The sequence below is a fragment of the Colias philodice genome, chromosome 7, assembly GCF_061535455.1.
Source record: "Colias philodice isolate Cphi_HAF_F1 chromosome 7, ilColPhil1 Martin Lab GWU primary, whole genome shotgun sequence".
NCBI classification, from domain to species: Eukaryota; Metazoa; Arthropoda; class Insecta; order Lepidoptera; family Pieridae; genus Colias; species Colias philodice.
The window spans coordinates 1,126,703-1,152,419 of record NC_143092.1 but is presented as its reverse complement, the minus strand read 5'-3'; the positions used below and the strand labels follow the sequence as shown (position 1 = coordinate 1,152,419).

The 25,717-nt window shown below is 34.6% G+C and overlaps 1 protein-coding gene across 1 annotated transcript in view; it reads right to left on the bottom strand.

The window, feature by feature from the left end:
• The window catches only part of LOC149486904 (neuroglobin-like), a 30,638-nt gene extending 5,411 nt beyond the window's left edge, over positions 1-25,227 (bottom strand). The window contains exon 1 of the mRNA XM_089697064.1: positions 24,683-25,227. Coding sequence (XP_089553190.1) covers positions 24,683-24,861 — 179 coding nt within the window. The 5' untranslated portion in view covers positions 24,862-25,227. The remainder of the gene's footprint in view (positions 1-24,682) is intronic.
• Positions 25,228-25,717: the final 490 nt, after the last annotated feature.

The following is a 25,717-nucleotide window of genomic DNA, read 5'->3' as shown; positions in this document are numbered from 1 at the left end:
AATTGAGTAAAAGTATAATTTCATAGATAACACGTTGAGAAGTTCCCTGTATAAATATATAATATACATATCTTGTATAAATACATACATAATATGCCTATAGATCTTTACTCAATTGTTTTATTTTATTGATTTTTTACAATTTTTATTTACACACTATTTTATTTTGCACCAAATTTCGAAACAGTCAGAAATTAATGACGCACATATTATAATATATACGTTTTAATATAGAATATTTTTTATTTTACAACCTTTACAACTTGATCATTAGGAATTTATTACCTCTATTGTTCGAACAAAAATAAGTTACCGACTAAGAACGTGCCGACAATGTAAGTACACTAAACATTTTAGGAGTATACGATAATAAATCTATGACTCACGTAAACACGTGTTTGCTTGATTGGTGTCAGGTGTTCAATTATAATTTTATGAATTCAAAATTTATAAGAATAAACCTCAAACTCTCTGTCCAATCAAAATCTGCCTAATTCGAAATCCTTGCTGAAAACGGCAGTGGCCGGCGTAAATATTCAAATAGGTAGCGAGGAGCGAAGCGACGAGCATCTTAGGTTAACTTTTGAACTACCGCACGAGCCGAGCGAGCGAAGCGAGCGAGTTGCAGCAGCGGCCGGTGTAAATATTTAAATAGGTAGCGAGGAGCGAAGCGACGAGCATCTTAGGTTAACTTTTGAACTACCGCACGAGCCAAGCGAGCGAAGCGAGCGAGTCGCGGCAGTGGCCGGCGTAAATATTCAAATAGGTAGCGAGGAGCGAAGCGACGAGCATCTTAGGTTAACTTTTGAACTACCGCACGAGCCGAGCAAGCGAAGCGAGCGAGTTGCAGCAGCAGCCGGTGTAAATATGTAAATAGGTAGCGAGGAGCGAAGCGACGAGCATCTTAGGTTAACTTTTGAACTACCGCACGAGCCGAGCGAGCGAAGCGAGCGAGTTGCAGCAGCGGCCGGTGTAAATATTTAAATAGGTAGCGAGGAGCGAAGCGACGAGCATCTTAGGTTAACTTTTGAACTACCGCACGAGCCAAGCGAGCGAAGCGAGCGAGTCGCGGCAGTGGCCGGCGTAAATATTCAAATAGGTAGCGAGGAGCGAAGCGACGAGCATCTTAGGTTAACTTTTGAACTACCGCACGAGCCGAGCAAGCGAAGCGAGCGAGTTGCAGCAGCAGCCGGTGTAAATATGTAAATAGGTAGCGAGGAGCGAAGCGACGAGCATCTTAGGTTAACTTTTGAACTACCGCACGAGCCGAGCGAGCGAAGCGAGCGAGTTGCAGCAGCGGCCGGTGTAAATATTTAAGTAGGTAGCGACGAGCGTGTGACTAACGTATTTCTTTAATATTGTATATAGTAAATTATTTTTTGAAAAATAAGGACATAAAGAAGTTTCACTTCTTACGTGTGTACTCTAGTACACGCACACATTTTTTAGTTTGACTTTTTCACATAAAAGGGACCGAAGACTTGAGTATTCGATATAAATTTCAGCTTGATACCAAAAAAAAAACACATATATATGAAACAGTAAAATCAACAGCTTTTCAAATTCACGACAAATCTAATAAAAATATTTCTGTAGCCTAATTTTTGTCATTTTCGAAGCCTTATTTTTTTTTTGGTAATACAACCGTAGGAAACTTATAGCATCTAAGGTTAGACAACCAATCAGAGCCACGCTTGAGGCGTGGCACGAAAATTCGCGATGCACGTGAGTCTGACGTTGCCAGATACAATAAATTTGTTAAAATAATGCAGCAAAATATAAATAATACTTCATATTTTAATATTTTGGTCGGAACCGGGAGAACCGGGTTTCATACTATTCAGACCCGGTTCTCAAGATCATCAAAAAACCCGGGTTTACCCGGGTTTTTCGGAACCGGGTAAACCCGGGTGCATGCCCTAATAGAGGCCTACGCTTCTACGTACGAAACACAAAGAAGCTTTGATATGAAACTATTTGACGTCAATCTTATGGTGGACGGTGGATTTGGTAGCTTTTTATGCTAACTATAAATATAGATAATAAAAGCTGATCCGTATTTCTATGTTTTATTTACATATTGCACGCCTCATAAGCGAAGCGTTGAGGTGGGTACTACTGTCACTTCGCGCAAAACATCTGATTTTTCAAACTTAAAATGTCTTTATGTATCATACATTGCACTTGTAAGATAATACATACACACACATATTAAGAAAAAACACTATTTTTAACGTTCATGATATTTTTGATGTCATTTTTGTTATTTAAACTAGTTAAAAAACAGTTTAAAAAAGTTCTGTCTTGGACGTCCGTGTGTCTGTATGTGCGGATCCTTTTTCTTGTTAACACGATAGCGACCGAAATACTTTACTAATCGAGTCTTTTTTTTCTCTTACGCTTGAGTATGCTCAGGAATAGAACCCTTTCATTTTTCAGGGTCTGATTCGATGTGGTTTAATTGTTATTAAATAAACAAAAATAATAATTAATAAATATTTATTAAAAAAAAATTATGAGGCGTGCACTTTTGGATTTTCCAAATTATTTTTTAAATCATGTTAATTGCATCTACGGAATATGTAAGTTTTATTTAATTACTAGTATAGTAATAGTATCTAGTATCTGCGATTTAAGTATCTTAATTACGAAGAATAAGCCCAAAATTTTATAAATATATTTAAAAGCAATTACTTTATTAAAGTGTTTCCACGTACATTTGCATTCACAACATTATTGTTAAATTAAACTTAATTAATCAGTGAATGTACTGAATTATTCCCTTCGTTTGCATTGTAAAGCTCGGTTCGACAATAAATAGCGTTCAATCCCAATAATATCGAAAATGCTTATCTCAGTTTTCAATTGTATATTGGATAGGCCTTTTTTTGGCTTGTAAAATTGAAATGAAAATATCGAATGAGCTGTGGTTTATTAACACTATCACAATCGATTCACCAGTTTTGAAAATTATTATAAAAACATTAAAATTTAAAACTTTAAAATGTTTGTATAGTAGGTATGCTTTAGTAAAAATTTCATAAAAATCCTGTACAAACGAATGTTTAAATTGTGCTATTTATCAATTTATAATATTTATTATAATATTATAATCCTACTAATATTATAAATGCGAAAGTTTGTGAGGATGGATGGATGGATGGATGAACACGCCAATACTACTGAACTGATACAATTAATTTTTTTATGTAGGTAGCTGAAAATCCAGACTAAGACAAAGGCTATTTTTTTATCCCAGAAATCCGACAGGAACGGGAACTATGTGGGTTTTTCTTTGAAAACGCGCGCGAAGCCGCGGGCGGATTCTATAGTTAATTCATGAAAATCGTCTAGCTCCTTTCAAACCAAATCAAGAACATTAAAATCAATCGTTGAACAATGTAGAATGGAAAATATAATAGATTTAAATTATTGTCGTTTTGCTCAACTGCATTATAGTGCTTCGATTGAAGCAAATTTCATTGAAACGCTTTCTAGAAGGTTCTATTGGAATATTTTGTTTTCATATTCGCTGGAATGTTCTCAGCTAATTTAACTTTATTATACATTCCTTTGATTAATGTTTTCAAAGAAAATACTGTTATAATCACTACTATATTAGCTTTTTGTTTTAGCGTTTGTTTTCGATGCAAGCGTAATTAATTGCACAAGTTAATAAATAAGAGTTTATTTATATAAATAAGTATACTTTTATTGACGTTTTAAATTACTATCTATACTTATAATAAATCTGTAGAGAGGCCAATTCTGTACATGAAATATATTTAAAAAAAAACTATGAAGGGGTGATAAGGGATCGCTACTGATGCCAAAAATGCAATCAGTAAAATTTTTGTCTGTCTGTCTGTCTGTCTGTCTGTCTGTCTGTCTGTCTGTATATTCGCTATAGAAACAGAAACTACACGACGGATTTTAACCAAATTTGGCACAATTATTCTTCATACTCCTGGGCAGGTTATAGTAAAAGAATCATGTAAATCGGTGTAGAAACACCAAAGTTATACATGAAATACGCTATAAGTCATCGCGCGTGAATACAGAATCATGCCATAAGGATTATTTTTGTGTATCAGTTGCCGCGTTCGACGCGCTTCGCGGCGGGAGCTATAAAAAGGCGGCGGGTCTGCACCCGTTTCGCGTTGTCACGGCATCACGTGTGAACGGCTGAACCGATTTCGATAATTCTTTTCTATTATATTCCTTGAAGTACGAGGATGGTTCTTATGTAGAGAAAACGTAAATATGTTCCACGGGCGAAGCCGGGGCGGACCGCTAGTTATAAATATAATCATAATGTAGTTATAGCAAAAGCCAATTTAATGTATTTATTTTACTTATTCAAATACCTTTTCTTTTTTTTACCAACACTTTGCCATCTATACATATAATAAAATCGTAGGAAAGTCAAAACTGTACATTGAATATTTTTTTAAAAGAATACATATTCCATGATCTATAATCGATATAGAAGCCAAAAATATAGTTTTTAGAATTTTTGTCTGTTTGTCTGTTTGTCTGTTTGTCTGTATGTTTGTCCGAGCTAATCTCGAAAAGTACTGCATAGATTGACTTCAAATTTTGCATGAATATTACTAACAGGTCGAGTGAGGTTTTTTTAAACATATTATCATGCTATCACCTCCGGGGGAGGAGCTGTGAACCTTTACTTTTCTTACGTATTCCGTGTACTACGACAGCGTACAATCTAAAGACTCATGTTTAAATGTTGTTTTTGAGTAAGCCATGCTATTATCTAGCTTTACACTATAAAAACTACGTCATTTACGTAATTTGGGCAGAGAAACTGTTTAATGAATCTTAGTACTATAAAGACAAATTTGATTCAGCGCCATCTATGAGATTTCGTAAAAATCAAATCAATTTACATGTTAACACTACTGAACACAATGTTAAAAATTCATAATTTAAATATAATTATGTTATTTATTTATTTAACTCTTTAACCCATAATAAATCTTCCCTTCCCTATAAGGTGCGCTTATAATTCGTGTGAATATACTACATTTTTAAAAGTGAGGGTAGATGTATATTATTTTAAGTCAAACTTGACACCATTACAGTTAATCTAATATTGATTGTGTTCATTGGTTACATTTTTAAAAATCTTCGTGTTTTAATAATTCGATCACGAGGCGGGACTCTAATACAAAAAGGTTAGTTCGTTGATAATTATTATTCCTTCATCATTTACATGTTGTTAGTAATAATATACTTTGACTGTTAATACTTTTGTTCAGTATTTATCTGTATGATTATTGCTTGGTAATTAATATATTTTCATGTCGTATACCTAATTATAAACATAAGTGTGATGTGAAACTAGCTGGATTTATTTTTACACACTCACAGTCTTATATTTTGTGTAAATGTTAAAATAGTATTAATAATAGTGTAGGGGAAAGGGGCCTAAAGTGGGCATAGAGCCTAAAGCGGGCACTCAGTATAGTATCGGAATTTTAAATAATGGCGCGCGCGCGACTCGTGAGCACGATCCCCGCACCCCTCCCACCTCGCGGCAGTCGTTGGATTCGCTTGCGAGCACGCATTTACAAGCTGCAACAAATAAATGTTTTTCGACGATTTTTGAAAAATATTGCAAGGTATGTAATATGTGTTCTTTTTATTTTGGTGTTTACAATCCTTTAACCAAAATTTGTTAGTTATTAAGTGGCTATCTGGCCATATTTTGGTTCCATAAAAATCCACGTGTCTAAAAATTTTGAGGTAGAATTTCGTCTGATCCTTTCAAATGTCGAAAAAGGCAAAGCGGGCAGGGTAAAGCGGGCACGCGCCCGCTTTGCCCCGTCCGCTAAAATGTTACATTCTTTTGTTAATTTGCTTTTTCCTTTCAGATGACCGCTTATAACCGGCGTCAATATAAGCGTAAAACTTCACAAGCCTCATGGCAACGCTCAACTATGCAGCAAGCAAAACGAGAAGTGCAAGAGTTAGGAAAACCTGTCAAAAAAGTAACAACTAAATATGGGATTCCAAGAAAGACATTGCAGACATCTTAAATCGGTTTCGTGTAATGTAAAGCTTGATAGGTTTACTACTGTCTTTTCTACGGAACAAGAAATGGAGCTTTTGGAATACGTATTCCACATGGACTCTTTATTTTACGGGCTGTCTAAACAAGAATTTTTGTATACCTACCGGTATACAAGTTGCAAAATTTTTGGAATAATTTCCAGAATTACACTATTTTAGGATTTATAAATAAATAAATATATAAAATACTTGTATCGCTTATTAGAGACTAAATAATGATAGACTGTAAACAGGGCGTTATTTTTTTAAATATTATTTGGGTTATAACTGGAAATATTGTACCTAAAAGTTTAAAGCTCCTAAGAAGTTCCTTTGTTTCATATATTCATTTAAAAATAATTGTATAACTGTTTGAAATACATAACTTAAAATATTTTTGTGTCTTTTACTCTATTTATTATTGTATATATTATTTATGGCTGTATATTTTGAAATCTACTGTTTAAATCCAGGCCTGCCCGCTTTACCCAACTACTGCCCGTTTTGCCCTAAACGAAAGCCCGCTTTAGGCCTCCCCATCGGGCAAAGCGGGCAATCGTAGGCTTTTAGTAATCTGTTAATAATTATTATATACTTTAACTTTTGACAAATTTAACCACTTAGCATTCAAAAGTATTTATTAATGGAACTTTTGGCAAAAAAATAAATGGATTAACTTCTTTTCAAACTTCGTTTTTTTTAATTTTCCCGTAAGGTGCCCCCTTTGGGCCCATCTCCCCTAAATCATAATATTTTTTCAAAGTTAAAAATATTTCCTTTTTTCTGATGGTGTTGCCATCGAATTAAACCGCGCTGTCGTTTCGTTCACAAAAAGTCATGTTATTAGGACCGAATATGTAGCCGCCTCAACTTACGGAAACGAGAGTAACCTGCGTTGTCTGTTAGTTATTGTATAGTCGAATTTAACGTTACATGGAAATTGGAATCTAAATATATGTATACCTACTTATATTAAATCTGTAGAGGTCAATTCTGCACATGAAATATATTTCCTAAATAACTATTATTTTTCATATTCGTGAGCAGAGCAGCAACTCCATTTTTAAGCTTTCGTCGCGTGTGCGTTCTTAATGCGTGTATCTTAATGGTTAAAGCTACACAGAAATCAAGTATGAAAGAAATGTTCTCCATATTATATAAAAAATATCTCCCGACATCATAAATGTCTATCTTTTATGGTTGAGCTTAGGAGTTCAAAGCTTCCTGATTATATTTGTCTACTAGCTGTCCCCGCGACTTCTTTCGCGTGGAATAGTGACTATGGGACCAATGACCATGGGCTCAGGGTGGGGCAACAATAAAAAATCATTTTTATTTTCATGCTCCCACTCCCGCGCCCACTCGCACTCCCACGCCATATGCCACGTTCAGTCCCAATCCCACGCCCACGCCCACTCCCCTTCACAATTAGTACCTACCAGATCAAAGCCAGGGTAAGCGCCCCACCCAGCCCCACCGTGGCTACGCCCATGCTGAATTACTACTTAAGATACAATTATTGAGTAAATATACGTACTAAAGTCCGGTCGCGAAGCAGAAAGAATTTCGTACAATGACCTCTTTACCTACTGACAGTGGTCATAAACATTTTTGAATGAAGTGCAGTTTACATGAAATATTTGGAGGAGAAAATGTTTTTTACTAATTTATTAAATAAATGTCCTCTATTCATTTACAATACTTATTAGTTAGTTACATTTTAACTTTTTCAATAACAACGATATATTATATAAAAAAAAGTGTGCGTGTACACACATAAGAAGTGAAACTTCTTTATGACCTTATTTTTCAAAAAATAATTTACTATGTAGGTACAATATTACAGAAATACGTTATTCTAACACGCGATTTCGACTTAGGCGGATTTTGATTGGACATAAAGAGTTTGAGGTTTATTCTTATAAATTTTGAATTCACAAAATCATAATTGAACACCTGACACCAATCAAGCAAACACAAACCTTACGCTCTCAGGTTAAAGGTTTACAATCCCTAAGGACGGCGGTCATTGCACCTGTGCGAGCAAGACACATTATTTTTACAAGGGAGTGACAGTGACAGGTAATAACAGGTTAATGTACGAAATTCTTCCTGCTCCGCGACCGGACTTTACCATAAATAATTAAAAGAATTGTTATTAAAATTTCTTACTAAACTGAGCTAAAAAACTTACGTACCAAATTATTAAAGAAAATCAAGAAATGAAATGCCTAACCTATACCAAATAGTTACTACATAATGTAATTAAAAATTATGATTAGTATATAATATCGAAAATCAATAAAGAAATGCCTAACTAATTCTACGTAAAATTTCTTTTAAATTATGTCATATTATTTTTTAGGAACCAGGGGGGGGAGAGGAGCAAATTCTATTTCTTTCCTTTCTTAAACGGATGTTTTTAATAATCTATGGTGTAGCCACTGATCAGCTTAATCAAATCCAGCAACAAATCCAAATTAGATCTTTCCTGTCTCACGCACGTAACTAAAGGCTGAAGAGAGAGAGAGCACGTAACTAAACCGTTTAGACGAAGAAAAGTGTATAGAAAAAGGAATAAATAATTTCATAAACTTCCCGACGATCTTTAAAAATAAATTATAACTTTCATTTTTTTCATTCCCACTTTTTATATGTAGGTATAATAAGTGGATGAACCAATTTTGATACACTTTATCTAAGAACCAGCGTCGGAAAATATTCTGCCTAACAAAAAAAACCGCATCTAATTCGGTTTACCTGTTAGCCAGCTACGGTGCCATAGACAGACACACACACACACACACAGAAATACATAGCGGTCAAACACATAACACCAGTCTTTTTGCGTCGGGGGTTAAAAATATAATACGACATAATTTAAAGGACATTTTATGTGGAAAATTTACCTATACACCAGGGTAGATAATTTTTGAAACAAAAAAAAATCGCAGTAGGATGAAACCCATTAGAAAAGGATATGATAAAAATGTAAGGAAAAATAAATTACGGTCAATCGGAGTTCGGGAAGTGGGAGGGGGGGGAGCTTTTAAGAGAAAAAAATGGTTTCTCTCGATTTCTCGATAATAATAACACCTGCTAATTTTTTTCTACATATTTTAATTGTACAGACATCACTTTTCCACAATTTTATTATATGTATTGCTTCACAAGCATTGGCAGACGACAAGCGCTTGTCGCCATCCGTCGCGATTTGAACTGAGCGTTCCCACGGCATGTGTGCGTATGGCAAGCACTGGCGAGCGACAAGCGCGCCGATTCCCATGGCATGTGGTGTGGTGTGGCGCGGTCGGATTTGTGAAGCAAACATGTCGTGGGAATCAGGCTTTAACTTAATTTTTATTCACCCGCATCAGTGCCACCTAAAAAATCTTTATATCGAAATTCGAGCAAAGTTAAGAAAATGAGAAATAAGAGTTCTCAAGGATCGTTAGAGATAAGATGCTTACTATTGACCGAAAACAACATGTGTTATGCCGAACCTGAAACCGCTTCACAACGAGAATTGCGGCTCACAGCTGACCGCGAACGGCATGTACTATCCTGTGAGACCGAAACCTTCACTGAGAGGGTATAACGTCTCACAGCTGATCGCAAATGGCATATTGTACTATCCCGTGAGACCGAAACCCTCACTGAGAGGGAATTACGTCTCACAGCTGATCACGATCGTCATATTTTATCTCGAGAATCTGAAACTTTTACTCAATATGAAGACCGTTTGACAAATAATAGGGTGCACCATAATATTATTCGATCTCTCGAAGATGAACATGAGCATAAGCAATGACTAGAGTAGGGACGCGAATATTACCATTATTTGAGACAAGAACGATTAATAAGTTTGTTTAATGAAAGATTAAGAATTGAAACTATTGGTCTCTTGAAACGGACGAATAGCGAGAGGCCCGTCTTACTGCAGACAGATTTCGACATAGTCTTATTGACTTAGAGGTAAACATAGAAGATCAATCTACAAATTCGGTGGTGTGGTCCGACAAATATAAAAGTGGGTTTGCTTATAACCTCACAATTGATTACCTACAGATCATCTTCTGTATAGGCGATATTAACGTAGTATGTTCTTTTTGTAATGCTTTAAAGTGGAGTAAGGAGTCGGCTTTCGTTTGAAGATACGCCGGAACCTTTGAAATCACTACTTTTAAGTTTTAGAGGAACATGTACAATCTAAACAGTTCTTAGACAATATTAGCTCTTATAGTATTGCGTTTTAAATGATCCTTTGGTGCTCAACAATTATCAGATGCTCCTTTCATTCTTACTTTTAAGATACAAGGTCAAGTTTATCATTTGATAGGATCCCTTTTGCCTGAAGGCCAACCTAAGTTTCTTTAAATATATTTTGTATTCGACTACGACGAATAATCGAATACAAGAAATCAATATTTCTCGAATTTAAAACTGAACTCATTTCACAATTTTAGAACATGTTAATTCATCAGGTTAATCCGTATATATGCGTTTTAAATCGACATTAGAAGCTTTTCCTCAAGATGGTGATATTAATATAAAATTGGTATAAATGCCGATAGACGGAAGTCTATCAGCACTCAGGAATTCCCTGAGCGTGTTATAACGCCCAGGCCGCAGTATTACAATTTTTCCTACAGTAGGGCGACGAATGTATTTTCGCATAGCAACGGAGGGGAACTCGTGGGGGGTAAAGTGACGCGGGCCACGTACCACAAACATGCTTAGTTTGTGGTACCGAGCGCGAAAGAAAGTCATCGTGTTTTTAGTAAAGTTACTATGTAAACTAACGTAATTTATTACTTAGGTACATATTCTATAATGGTGCGCTCAAACTGTTAATCTACATTTAATTTAGATTATTATTTTAATTACTAAGAAATGTAGAATTTAAATCACATTCATTCATGTTTTCCTCAGATATTCGATGTCTATGATTTTCGATGATTTTAAGATTTTCTTATCAGAGTATTCAATTTTAATGTAGTTAAATTTTATAAGAGACAATTAAGAACATTCAAAAATAAAGTGTCACGTATTTTTTTTAAACGACGAATGACGAAAAACGACCGAATCGCGGACGAAGTCGCGGGCAACAGCTAGTAATATCATAAATCACTTAGTAAAGAATTTCTAAACTTTTGTTTCACATGTAAAAGATAATAATATAGGTCAACGACCTATTATAGGGATAATAGTACTGTTCTAAAGTACGAATACACATTAATATCTCGTACCTACGCACTTCATACTTAATGGGTCTAATAATGAGCACATACCTTGTTATAGGTCATTAGAGAGGTTCTATTACCCTCAGGTGAAACTCAAGTTTCACTCATAATGCTTGAATTTCCCCTAATAATATTATTAGAAATGTCATGTTAAGGGCTATGCTTTAGGCTTTTGTGAAAGGAAGATTAATTAAAAGGTTATAGTCGTAACTATCTTTTAGTTGATAAATTGTTCGTCTATATATTTATTGATCTGCCAGGGTCGTGGACGATTTCTAAGAGTACCCGCGGCCCCGGCTAACTGCGCGGCTCGACGGAACACAGTGGGGTTTTAGTCGGTAAGAATCCGACATAACCCTTGGCTCCATCCCCGGGGGCCGTGGGTATCTTTGGAAGATTTCCCCACTATAAAAAAAAATATATATTTATTGATACCGTAAACTGTACAATTTGCTAGAAGTTTTTCGCTTTTGTACATTTATTAAAACCGTTGTTCATAAACTGACGAATCGATTTTGGTGATTTTTTTTTAAATAGTCACCATCTCCGAGTTTGAAGTACGAGTATATTATATTAAATTTTTGCTAAATAATGAATCTTGAAGGTGGAACTTCTTATCTCATAAAACTATAATACACCAGTAACCATTAAACTATTGTAGTGATCTTTCATCAAGACATCATCTTGGAATAACACGTAAGTATTTTTGCAAAATGGCGAATCTTCCAGGTGGAACTACAGCATATCCTATAAAACTATCACGAATACATAGTTAAATAACTCCAAAATATTTGCCCAATTACTATTCAAGTTCGAATTAAGCTCACTTAATTAGTCCAGATCCAAGCCTCGTTGATACTAGATGGTTCGAAGCAATAACATGTATGTAACGAGCGAGTCAATCGTGTGACAAGTGATTGACAAGACGGCCTGTAGTGCAGCGAACACGTGCTATTGAAAGTACAGTCAGCAGAAAAAGGTCAATAAGTATATTATTAATTAACATACATCAACAGAAAAGTTATGTAATAATAAACAGAATAAGTTAACCGGGTTGTTTAGCAAAAGGCCATTAACTTGGTTATTATCTATATCTATACCATTAATATTATAAAGCTGAAGAGTTTGTTTGTTTGTTTGAACGCGCTAATCTCAGGAACTACTGGCGAGGCACAGTCACTCTACATAATATATGTATTTGTGAAAGTCAATTTTACTGTCATTTATTCTTTACCGTTTAAACCTTCCCATAATTTCTACAAATGTTTATAGATCAAAAGATATCATATAGTCTTTGCGAGAAAAAATGGCCTCTAAAATAAATTACACACAAAAAACCATAACCTCAAATACATCACCGTTACTCATTTATTCGATACTCAGCTTGTGGCGAAATAATCAACATTCTCTTAAGCGTTATATAAATTCAATCAGGATTTTGTTTAACATATTCGAGATCAAAAGAAATTTCTCCGCGACTGTACCTTGCAACTGAGTCCGCTCGTAATTGTATTCCAACCTCCCTCTAGCCAGAGATTCCCAATGTTTGTCTGGACAAAGGGAAAAAGTATGAAATTTTGTATTTAATGAAGTGAACTTCAAAGTCAGAACTATGCAAGTATTTAGAATTGTGTTAAATTAACAAGAAAACAATAAAGATTCACTTAATTTTACATTCACTTTATTTTCTTTTGTCTTTCTAAAACAATAGAAATAAAGGATACAAAAGAACACTCATATTTATTATATTTAGATTTTGAAGTAAAAAAAAACAGGATCAATATCTATTCACAATATAATTTAGATAAATCTAGTTATAAGAATAACAAATATTATCTAGATTACCAATCACGCCAGAATAAACCAATACATATTATAATAATATATAACAAATTTTAATTCTCAGTTTTACAGCCTCAAATTGTTTAAAAATATGATTTTTCAAATAACAAATTGTGTACAGTTTAAGAACCACAATATCAAATGAAGGGATGGAGCGGTAGATACAAACAAGAACACTTAAAACCTACCTCTGAACACTCCTTTGTTCTTTCACTCTTTGTTTACGTTTAAATATGTTTCAATTTAATTTTAACGTGTATGACAAAGCTTGTCTGCGCTAATTTATTAAGAAATACGCGTATAAACAACTTTGTATAATTCAATTATTCAGAAAAAAGAATCATGATTATAATAAGAGTGTAGACAACCATAACATAATTCACCCACGATTTCAAAGAAAAACCAGCTTTGTCTGGGTCTTCAGCTACCTACATACCAAATTTCGTTTTAATCGGTTCAGTAGATAGTATTTGCGTGAAACTATAACAAACCATCCACCCTCACAAACTTTTGCATTTATAATATAAGGATTTAACCGGATAATAATTATTATTTTTATAAACTCCTCAAATTAATAAGTTATAGTAAATTACAATTTTATTGCATCACACGCAAGAAACAATTGTATCCTATACAGAGACTATTTGTAGACTCGTATATAACATCTCAGCTCAAGGCTATAACATATAAAGCGCTCTACAGCTTAGCTCTACAGTCTACAACGTTTGAATACCAATAGTCAGTCATTTTATAAAAAGAAGGGATTATTTTGACCCATATAAGCTGAAAAGAATTTTATCAAATGACCGATATATTATTTTTTTGCTTTTATTTAAAAACACAAAAAATACCACACACTAGGAATAAAATTCCAGGTCCAATAAAGGTCCAGTTCGGTAGAAATAAGCTAAAAAATATCACCTACCAAATTTATGACCGTGTATACCGTTGCTTAACTACGATTTTTTTAATATTCGTTGTTATAGAAACAGAAATACATCATCATCCCTGAAAATCAATCTGACATCTATCACGGTTCATGCTACGAACAGGCACACAGAAAGATCTGTGTGCCTGTTCGTAGCATGACCAAGCGTAGTTTCAGGAATAAGGTACTGTTTGGACCCTCAGGTGCAGGGAACCCCAAAAATGTATTCGGGAATACCTTGCTGATTTTTAGGAGTTGCAGACAAATATAGTCTCGTTTTCTAAAACGCTCTATGTGTATCTTTCTCTATGTGTATCTTTAACGAACACAGGTTATTGACAGACTGAATCGTTTCAATGCAAATACAGCTCAAAACAATAGTTTGAATGATTTCGTCGCCATAAATGTCTACGAATTCATTGAGTGAACTAAACAAAGCGTTCGTATAATGCTTCATTTAAATGTATCGGGATGTCTCGCTTCCTGATGAGCTGAATAAGTGGGAATAATTTTGTCGTTTTGAGGACTTGTGGTAGGTCCTTGAGGATGTTTTATAGTGAAGGTTATTAATAAGCAATATATAATGATAAAGTGTGAAAAAGAAGGATCGTATTTTTCTTAATTCGCTTATTTATAATACACAGGTTATTTTGTAACCGCAGGAGAGATGTTTTATCTATCCTTAATTTTTTGGGCAATTTATTGCTATAAGTTAATCTATATATTAAAAAGCTGAAGAGTTTGTTTGTTTGTTTGAATGCGCTAATCTCGGGAACTACTAGTCCGATTTGAAAAATTCTTTCAGTGTTAGATAGCCCATTTATCGACGAAGGCTATAGGCTATATATCATCTCGCTAAGACCAACAGGAGCGGAGCACTGCGGGTAAAACCGCGGAGCATAGCTGGTTTATTAAACATAACATAGCAGGGATGAAATACAGGGCAATACAGGGATTCGATTCAAAATTGTTTTCATAAACATGAGTTATGAATCCACCTCTGACCATGGACTAGTATAATTTATGAAGAGGTCAAATCTTCGCCGCAAAATATCCCTATTCCAATTCATTAATCAAACAAAAGCCGATTAAATTTCAGTGTACAAATGTGACTTAAAACCTGCGGTTTACGGTAATGTTAGCAGTTTTAATTATATTGTAAATCATGTGCTCTTATCAACTAGAATGAATTAATACCTAATACACCTTGTCACTACATAGCAGTATATAGTGTTCAACAAAGTCGTTGTCTGTGCGTCTCTATGTATCCTTAAAACTACGTTAAGGATTTTGAGGAGGTACTTTAATAGATGGAGTGGTTTTTAAGAAATGTTTTAATATATAATTTGTTAAGTTTTCTACAAAGCGGACGAAGCTGTGTGCGGAAAGCTAGTTACTAATAGAATAGCAAAGTAACATGTTTACATGTGAATACATTTGTTACTCTTATATGCAAAAACTAATGGACGGTTTAAATGAAATTTGGTATGCAGATAAACGAACAAACGTTGGCAGTTTTAATTTTGCTGCCACGTGTAAAACCGGGGGTTCAAGGATATCATGAATATGAAAATATTAAAAATTCTTTACATTGTTAGAAGTATGCAGATTTAATTTTTAGACGCTCAAAATTCTCATGATCCATAAAATTTGTCGATATTATAACTGAATAAATAATAGAAACAATTCTGACTAAAAACGGTAAAAATATTACTGAAAATATTCTAATTTCTAAATGTTAGATTATCGTATTAATCGCTAGAAGCGTTATCCAATTAACGCAATTAATGTTTAAACTTATTCATGAGGAAGTTAAGGACGCGTTTACGAATCTGACAAAAATACGCAGTTTTTCGGTGCATTTTGCGGCGAAATAGTACAAAACCAAATTTAACTAATAATTACCATAAATAGATTACTCCTTAATCTTTAAAAGGTACTATATTTTAAGTCGAAAATTTTGGTTTATAATATTGAAAAAAATAATTTCCGTTGCCTCTTCACCCAAAATTGACAATATCGTGCTGAATAAACGAACATTTTTCTTGTATTTAATAAAACAAATTGATTTATTTAAAAATATTTTAAGTAAGTAGACATGTCTAACTCAAAAAGGTACTAGATAAAACTATCAAAATGTTACAAATAGGCTGAGAAAAAAATTAAAATCAAATCTTATTTTTTCACATATTTAGCTGTAACGCGTGATACTTATTGCATTGAAATAAGGGTTATTTTATTTGTCACTACCTTGAATTATTGCAACACAATTTGTAATGAAATATTTTAGTAATTTAGTCTGCGCTCAGCCGCCGTTGTGAGTAGACACTGTGACGCTTGTAAGCAGCTCCTCGTTTACGAAAAGATCACTGTACGAATACAAAATATTTCACCTAATAAACTTGATCCTTCACGCATTTATTTTATTTATAGATTTTATACTTATGGGCATGCTTATGGGATTATAAATTTCATATTTAGTTTCTGACTTGATGGAGTGACCTGAACGTGTACTTCGAAGACTGCTACTGGAACTAATAAACGATTAGAGCTAGGTATGCCGAGTTTGGGCTCGTTTTGTTAGTTATGTTGAGAGTTGAGACCTTACCTCCGGACTTGATGGAGTGACCTGAAGGTGTACTTCGAAGACGGCTACTGGAACTAATAGACGAGTAGAGCTAGGTATGCCGAGTTTGGGCTCGTTTTGTTAGTTATGTTGAGACCTTACCTCCGGACTTGATGGAGTGACCTGAAGGTGTACTTCGAAGACGGCTACTGGAACTAATAGACGAGTAGAGCTAGGTATGCCGAGTTTGGGCTCGTTTTGTTAGTTATGTTGAGACCTTACCTCCGGACTTGATGGAGTGACCTGAAGGTGTACTTCGAAGACGGCTACTGGAACTAATAGACGAGTAGAGCTAGGTATGCCGAGTTTGGGCTCGTTTTGTTAGTTACGTTGAGACCTTACCTCCGGACTTGATGGAGTGACCTGAAGGTGTACTTCGAAGACGGCTACTGGAACTAATAGACGAGTAGAGCTAGGTATGCCGAGTTTGGGCTCGTTTTGTTAGTTACGTTGAGACCTTACCTCCGGACTTGATGGAGAGACCTGAAGGTGTACTTCGAAGACGGCTACTGGAACTAATAGACGAGTAGAGCTAGGTATGCCGAGTTTGGGCTCGTTTTGTTAGTTATGTTGAGACCTTACCTCCGGACTTGATGGAGTGACCTGAAGATGTACTTCGAAGACGGCTACTGGAACTAATAGACGAGTAGAGCTAGGTATGCCGAGTTTGGGCTCGTTTTGTTAGTTACGTTGAGACCTTACCTCCGGACTTGATGGAGTGACCTGAAGGTGTACTTCGAAGACGGCTACTGGAACTAATAGACGAGTAGAGCTAGGTATGCCGAGTTTGGGCTCGTTTTGTTAGTTACGTTGAGACCTTACCTCCGGACTTGATGGAGTGACCTGAAGGTGTACTTCGAAGACGGCTACTGGAACTAATAGACGAGTAGAGCTAAGTATGCCGAGTTTGGGCTCGTTTTGTTAGTTACGTTGAGACCTTACCTCCGGACTTGATGGAGTGACCTGAAGGTGTACTTCGAAGACGGCTACTGGAACTAATAGACGAGTAGAGCTAGGTATGCCGAGTTTAGGCTCATTTTGTTAGTTATGTTGAGACCTTACCTCCAGACTTGATGGAGTGACCTGCAGGTGTACTTCGAAGACGGCTACTGGAACTAATAGACGAGTAGAGCTAGGTATGCCGAGTTTGGGCTCGTTTTGTTAGTTACGTTGAGACCTTACCTCCGGACTTGATGGAGTGACCTGAAGGTGTACTTCGAAGACGGCTACTGGGACTAATAGACGAGTAGAGCTAGGTATGCCGAGTTTGGGCTCGCTTTGTTAGTTACGTTGAGACTTGAGACCTTACCTCCGGACTTGATGGAGTGACCTGAAGGTGTACTTCGAAGACGGCTACTGGGACTAATAGACGATTAGAGCTACGTGAAGGTAGTCGTGATGATACACCCGAAGGGCAACCGGAAAGATATGACGATCAATTTTTGAAGGAGAACATGAAGACACATTTAATTCGATTTTATAAGAACAGCCTCCTTCCAGAATTGACCGATCCAAGATTCAAAAGAAATATGGAACTACAGGAACATTCATCAAATTGCCATAGTAATATAATGAAAACTAAGAATTAATTAAAAAGAATTGTTTTTCTTGAGTTTTATCCATTTTTTTATCTTTTACCCTACATAACCCTACCCTATCTATCCTACCCTACACTACTCTACTCTACACTACTTTACCCTATTCTACCATACTATACACTACTCTACCTTACCAAACTTCACATAAACCATGTACTTAATAGTCTTAAAAAAGCCTAAACATTTTATTTGGATAGGTGAGCCTGTTCTTGAGTTATAAAATTACAACGCAAAGTGGCATCACTACATAGTATAAAACAAAGTCGCTTTCCCTGTCCCTATGTCCCTATGTCCCTTTGTACGCTTAAATCTTTGAAACTACGCAACGGATTTTGATGCGGTTTTTTTTAATAGATAGAGTGATTCAAGAGGAAGCTTCATATGTATAATAATATCCATTAAGTAGTGGAGAAGTACTGTTATTTTTGAGGTTTCTAATGTGATGTCGTAAATAATAACATTTATTCCGCTTACATTGCAAACGCAGGCTGAACCCTACGAGTTCTATCAAAATAATGTACTAAGTATTGTACACATTGAAAAAGTCTACGGAAAAGTCCGTGATGGTATATGTCTATCTCTTATGGATAACCCACAATTACTTTTTTTTGTCATTTACTTTTTACGACAAATAATGGCTAATTTTCGAAGCGATTTTAACCAATACAGCATTAATTCTTAACCAATTAAATACCTTAAATACATTGTTCATTTAATATAGATCTATATGGCCCTTTACACCGTATGATTTAAGTGAATATTTTCGAAGATATTACAGATTTAAAAATTGCGGGACGTAGCGTTTGCGGCGGTACCGGCCGGCCGCCGCGGCCGTGCCATTGCACCCATGCGAAGCATGGGCGGGTCGCTAGTTAGATATAAATAAAGATACATATTATATACGTATGATATAAGATTTTTGATAGATTTTATTAAAGTGAAACTTTTATTACATCGTCTCAAACTTTTTGGTCTGTGTAGCGCATGTCGCGTGTATCGCGGCTGCCGAGTAGGTATACCTACTCGGCACGCGACATGCGCTACACAAAGCAGTGTTCGGAACCGTTCGAACAGTTTCACTTTTATCGTGGTTTCATAAAACCACACAACATTTTATTTATAGTAATGTTTCAGTATATTGGAACTTAAAAAGTATTTGCAAGTACCTATCAGTAGTATATGTATGTGCCAAATAAAAGTATTTTCTTTCTAGTTTTCGAAAACCCACTTGCATTTGATACCACAACAAAATTATATACTAAAAAAACGAGCCCAAACTCGGCACACCTAGCTCAGCTCGTTCCAGTAGCAGTCTTCGAAGTATACCTTCAGGTCACTCCATCAAGTCCGGAGGTAAGGTCTCGACATAACTAACAAAACGAGCCCAAACTCGGCACACCTAGCTCTACTCGTCTGTTAGTTCCAGTTGCCGTCTTCGAAGTACACCTGCAGGTCACTTTATCAATTGCGGAGGTAAGGTCTCAATATAACTAACAAAATGAGCCCAAACTCGGCACACCTAGCTCAAATCGTCTAGTAGTTCCAGTAGCCGTCTTCGAAGTACACCTGCAGGTCACTCCATCAAGTCTGGAGGTAAGGTCTCAACATAACTAACAAAATGAGCCTAAACTCGGCATACCTAGCTCTACTCGTCTATTAGTTCCAGTAGCCGTCTTCGAAGTACACCTTCAGGTCACTCCATCAAGTCCGGAGGTAAGGTCTCAACGTAACTAACAAAACGAGCCCAAACTCGGCATACCTAGCTCTACTCGTCTATTAGTTCCAGTAGCCGTCTTCGAAGTACACCTTCAGGTCACTCCATCAAGTCCGGAGGTAAGGTCTCAACATAACTAACAAAATGAGCCCAAACTTGGTACACGTAGCTCTAATCATCTATTAGTTCCAGTAGCCGTCTTCGAAGTACACTTTGGCAAGTACTTGTTTACCAATCAATCACTGTCCAATGAAATTAGGTAAATGGTATCTACTTTTGTGACCATTCAACGTTACAAACAAATCAAAGTAAATTAAAAAAAAAAAAACATGGCAATAAAAATAAGTTCAATTATCAAGTCGTGTCAGTTTAGTCATAATTTCGTCGTTTCTCGCATTTCGCTGTGTGTGTGAGCCGTGCACGTGTAGTAGTAAGACTCAAAACGTAAAATTGATGCGCGTCAATTTGTATATGCGTCCTTAACTGTCGAAGTTTTCTATCCCTCACTGAGGGATGAAGAAAGCGGAGCGGTATGAATAAAATATTATGAACATTTCGCAAAAATGTAGCAAAGGTGACAGTCTGAATGCCCTGTAACTGCAGGATTTTCTCATTGTAACTTTGTACAAAGCGCAGTTCTGCACTTGTGCAGTTTTTATACACTTTCGATTAAAACTTTTAAATCAAAACATGGCTGGCTGAGATTCGCTGAACTAGAAATGGATTTCATGTTATTGCTTTATTGTAACGTTACACGAGTCTTGGGTATTTATTCCATTTGATATGCTTAAAAGCTTTACTTTATTTATATTTTTATTTATGGATAAATGTTGTATTTATTTAATTAAATATACAAACATATTTATATTTTACCTACACAAAGTGATACAAGTTACAACATAGTTAAACCACTGTAACTTCAACCATCGATTGTAAAGTATTTAACAACGAAAAATACGCATTTTGTGAATTTAGTTTTATTTATTATTTTAATCAGTATCGTAATTACTTATTCAGTCAATTTATTCAGAGCGATTGATGTGTTACTTTATTTGCTCTACCGTAGACTACACTTAAAAGATTACTCCTACTGAAGTGAAATAGCAAATGTCACGTTGCATGTAATATACGTTGAAACCAACTAGACGGTTCAACTTCTTTATTTACATAATCACTAGCTTTCCCCCGCCTTGTTCTCTTTGAGTTGAGAAAATGCTAATTTCTATCCTCATTTTATATACTTATTTTAGTTTTATTCTTTCACGACAAAATATATCAGATGTCCGTCTTATAGATTTAATCTCTGTCTTCATAAAAATAAATGAGATATTAAACAAGACTAACATATTAAGTAAGATTTTTAATATTAGCATTTAGCATAGCAGGAATAGGTATGTATATAGGGATTCTTATGTATAATTTAACGTATACCACACGCGGCACGACCGTAGAGTACACTTATTTTCAATTCAAGTTAGTTTTTCGTAGCTTTTAAAAACACAATTTTTAGTTTTGCTATTAAGAGAGGAATGCATCTTTATTCATGATGCATTAATTAAACTTACAAGATAAATGAGAATATTATGCAAAGAAACAAGTCAATAGCTGCGTTAAAAACAACCGACTTCAAACTTGCACTTGCAACATTTACAAATAGGTACAGACAAAAATGCTCATAAAATAAAAACTACTTACTGGGTCTATCCGAATAAAATTTTTATGGGACCAATTCGACACCATCCCGCATCGAACAAGAAAAGAATCACGTAAATCGGTTCAGAAACCACGGAGTAATCGGTGTACATACATAAAAAAAAAAAAACATACCGGCCGAATTGATAACCTCCTCCTTTTTTTTGAAGTCGGTTAACAAGAAGTCTTGTTATATTATTTCAAAAAAGACCTACATCTATCAATCGGTAGGGAAATTATCTTTCTCTGCTTTCATGTTTAAAAAGAAGGATTTGCTATATTTGATTGTTAACTGTAATGGTTATACACAATGTAGTTTTGTGTATAAACTACAACTATAACAGACTATAAATTATGTTCATAGATAACACAGTAATTGCTTACCCACATGAGCTTTACCTAAGAAGGTAGAGCTCTTTTAATCACTAAAATGGCAACAAAAATAATTGAAGAATTATAAAATGTGATTAAACCGAAAGACCGAAACTAACTCCTCCCATATGTTATGTAACTACTTCATAAGTGTTACATTAGTTTAATATCGTCTCCATACTTAGTTCAGTGTAATCGATCATAAGGGTTCACGCTTGACTGTGATGGATGGAGCGAATCGGTTCAAGTTTTAGAAGTTTTTTTTTTTTTTTTTTTTTTTTTTTGTGTGGTGTCTCTCAATGTTAGCCAGAAGGGCTTCTACATTTTAACGCGGACGCGGGGGTGAACTGAAGGTTCACCCTGGTAGCGACATGCACAAGGGCGTCCCCCCTTGACGGGGATCACGAACCTCGGCTTGAGCTGTCGCTTGAGTGGAGGAGGCCAGAAGGGCCCTAATCGGACGGGTTTTAGAAGTATGTGATGGGAATAGTTATGGGGTTTCCATTTCTTAGGATAAATAGGCTTATTATGCAAGATACCAACATCTGCGAAAGAAAATGACGTCACTTTTTGTTATTTTTACTTATTAAAATTTTTGTGTATTGTGTTTGAAATGGATCCTTGTTACTCGATATATAATTTATTACATTACATGTTATTATACATGCAATAGTAGCTCTGTCTGCCTGTCTCTTCTTCACACTTAATCCAAAGAATCGATTTTGATGAAATTTTGTACTTACTTAGATAGAAAAAGAAATGAGACAGACAAAGAGTGAACTATGCTGCGAACGGAAAGCTAGTTAGTATCCGCTAATAGTTTTTAAATACGTTACGACTGCACTAATAAAAGCAATTAAACCAAAACTACAAAATGTACCAAAGAAACTATTTTAATCTTGAAATGATTGAAATTATATTATATAAAATCTTTTCACAATATTTATAATTGATAGTGCACGGAAAATATTTTATTCATAGCTTGGTAAAAACTAATCTTGCGAATGAAATAGTTGAGAAGATGCCAAAAAATTCCGAATAGAAAAGTAACCATTGTTCTAAACATACTCATATTTTTATAATACTTTATCTTTATTACTCCTTTTTATATCTCGACTTTTATTCATATAATTTACTAGCTGTGCTCCGCGGTTTCACCCGCATTGCTCCGCTCCTGTTGGTCTTAGCGTGATGATATTATAGCCTGTAGCCTTCCTCGATAAATGGGCTATCTTACACCGAAAGAATTTTTCTAATCGGACCAGTAGTTCCTGAGATTAGCGCATTCAAACAAACAAACTCTTACGACTCTAAGCTTTATAATATTAGTATAGAATATATATGAATCAACTATACCATAGTTTATAGTAATACGAAGAAAAATTTAATATTTATTCATTAATCAGCTATTAGTTTATTATTAACATAGCATTGTTGGTTTATCTAACCTAGTTTTATGATAAATACCTAATCCGGTTTTGATAAATTTTACAGTATCTTAACATCGATCAGACCTGAGACATGATTTAGGCCATTTTTTTGTAACGAAAATGAAACTTCTAAGGTCTGAAGTAGAAGTTTGTATATAAAGACCTAGAGAAGTTGGGTAATAATGTAGTTGTAATAAAAATAGCAATATTTCCAGTTTGTAAGAAAATCATGAAACGGATATTAAGGATTTCGGAGAGATTAATTGTAAGTATATCATATTTTTGTATAGGTCTTAAATCGTAATTTATTGTGTGTATTTAATTCTACAGATAAAAAATAGATGTCTTTGGGTAAGCTCTAATTAAAGACATACAAGATAGCACTTGTAATAAATTTGGGTAAAATCAAAATAAAGTTTATAAAAGCACCGTTTATCGAGCTCCATTGAAAAGGTCTAATGAGATCCCTCTGATTGAATTGCTAATTTCGGATAAACTTTGACGTGGTTAAAAGTTGGTAGACTACGTAACAATAACTAGATGGACTTAAATTTTAGTTTCAGTCATATAAAAGGTGAACTAAGTTGAAAATATATTATTAAGTTACTACAAATGTCAAAAAATACATAGTGTTACTTGAAAAGTGTAGTTTAGATAATTAATAATAAAATTTTGGAATACTTTCTGAAAATGGAAAAACTAGTATCAAGTATCTAATCTGTGCTAGTACCTAGGTACATTATAAAAATGTAATTGATTTAACTTCTGCTATATTTATTACCAAAGTATAAAGCAATATTGGAAATTTTTATGGTGAAAATTCGCTTGAATTAATTAACCATGATAAAATTGAATACGAAACTCTAATATTATTACTAAAACTTTAATATTTATAATCTATTGAATTGAATCAAATAGTTTTGTATGTATGAAGGTAATTTTTACTATTTTTAGAATTCTTCTTTTAATTTTCAAGTAAATCGATAATCAATAACCGATTTCAAATAAATCACGTATCTTTTAAGAGGAATACACATAAAACTGTTATTTTTTTGTTGTCTTTACACATACAACGATAAATTTGTGCTGTTGTTCAAATAGGATAGTTAGGTCTTCATAATAATTGTACACTATCCATTCATTATAAAAAATTCTTCAAACCTACTTGACGAACAGGATGATACCGGTCCTCTCAATCTGTCTATAGATTCCCTTCCACGAAGCAAGCATGCAGTACTGTTGCTTGGTTGTCAAAGGTGACCGCGGATCTGAGGGCGGTGGTGGTCGGTGGAACGGGTCCGAATGGAACTCTGACGATGCTAACGCAGATAGCTTACAACCCATTATGTAGAAACGATGAAGCGTCTTAGTTAGGTTACTTAATCTGTGGTTTTAGGTAGTCTGTGGTCGATAGATTGTCTGCGTTTATGGTTGTTAGAGATACTGTCTATTACACTTTTTTTCACAGATTTTTATGTCCACACTATCTATGGTCTTAAGAACTTTATATTATCACCATTATTTTCAATAAATTTAACACGTATTTTAGCACTTGAATTTAAATTTTAAACGCACTCTCAGTGTGACACTTTTAATTGGATATTTCCAATATAACAGGTTAATATTATTTGTCATTAAGTTAATGTCGATATCGATAAAGCCGTTATTCCAATAATCTTATTTTACGTGACTAGTGACGCGATCAGAGCATTTTTTATAACTGAATTTAATTTCTAGAAGACTATCAAACCAGTGTTGTTCGCAAGATATAATATTTATCGATAAAAGACACTGACACTCATTAATTATTATTCGTTTGATGGTATTAATTTTATTTATATGATTTGAAAATAAAATCCCATAAAATTAATATTTTGACATAAATTGATAACGCCTACATTTATTAAGTTGCATTTTTTATGTTTTATTATTTTATATTTGTAGCATTTGTTGCAAGTATTTTTAAGAATCCTACAAATCGTTCATTTAATTTAGTTTAAGTAATACATAATTATTAATATCTAGATTGTGACGTTTAGTTTTGAATATACCTTACATAATATATTATCAATTAAGAAGCCACTAAAATAACCTATCCACATGAACGTTCCGTAATTACGTGTATGCAAACTATAACAAATTGTAATGTACTGTTATTCATGAAAATTCACTTAACTAATAAATTAAATCAAAATTTCCG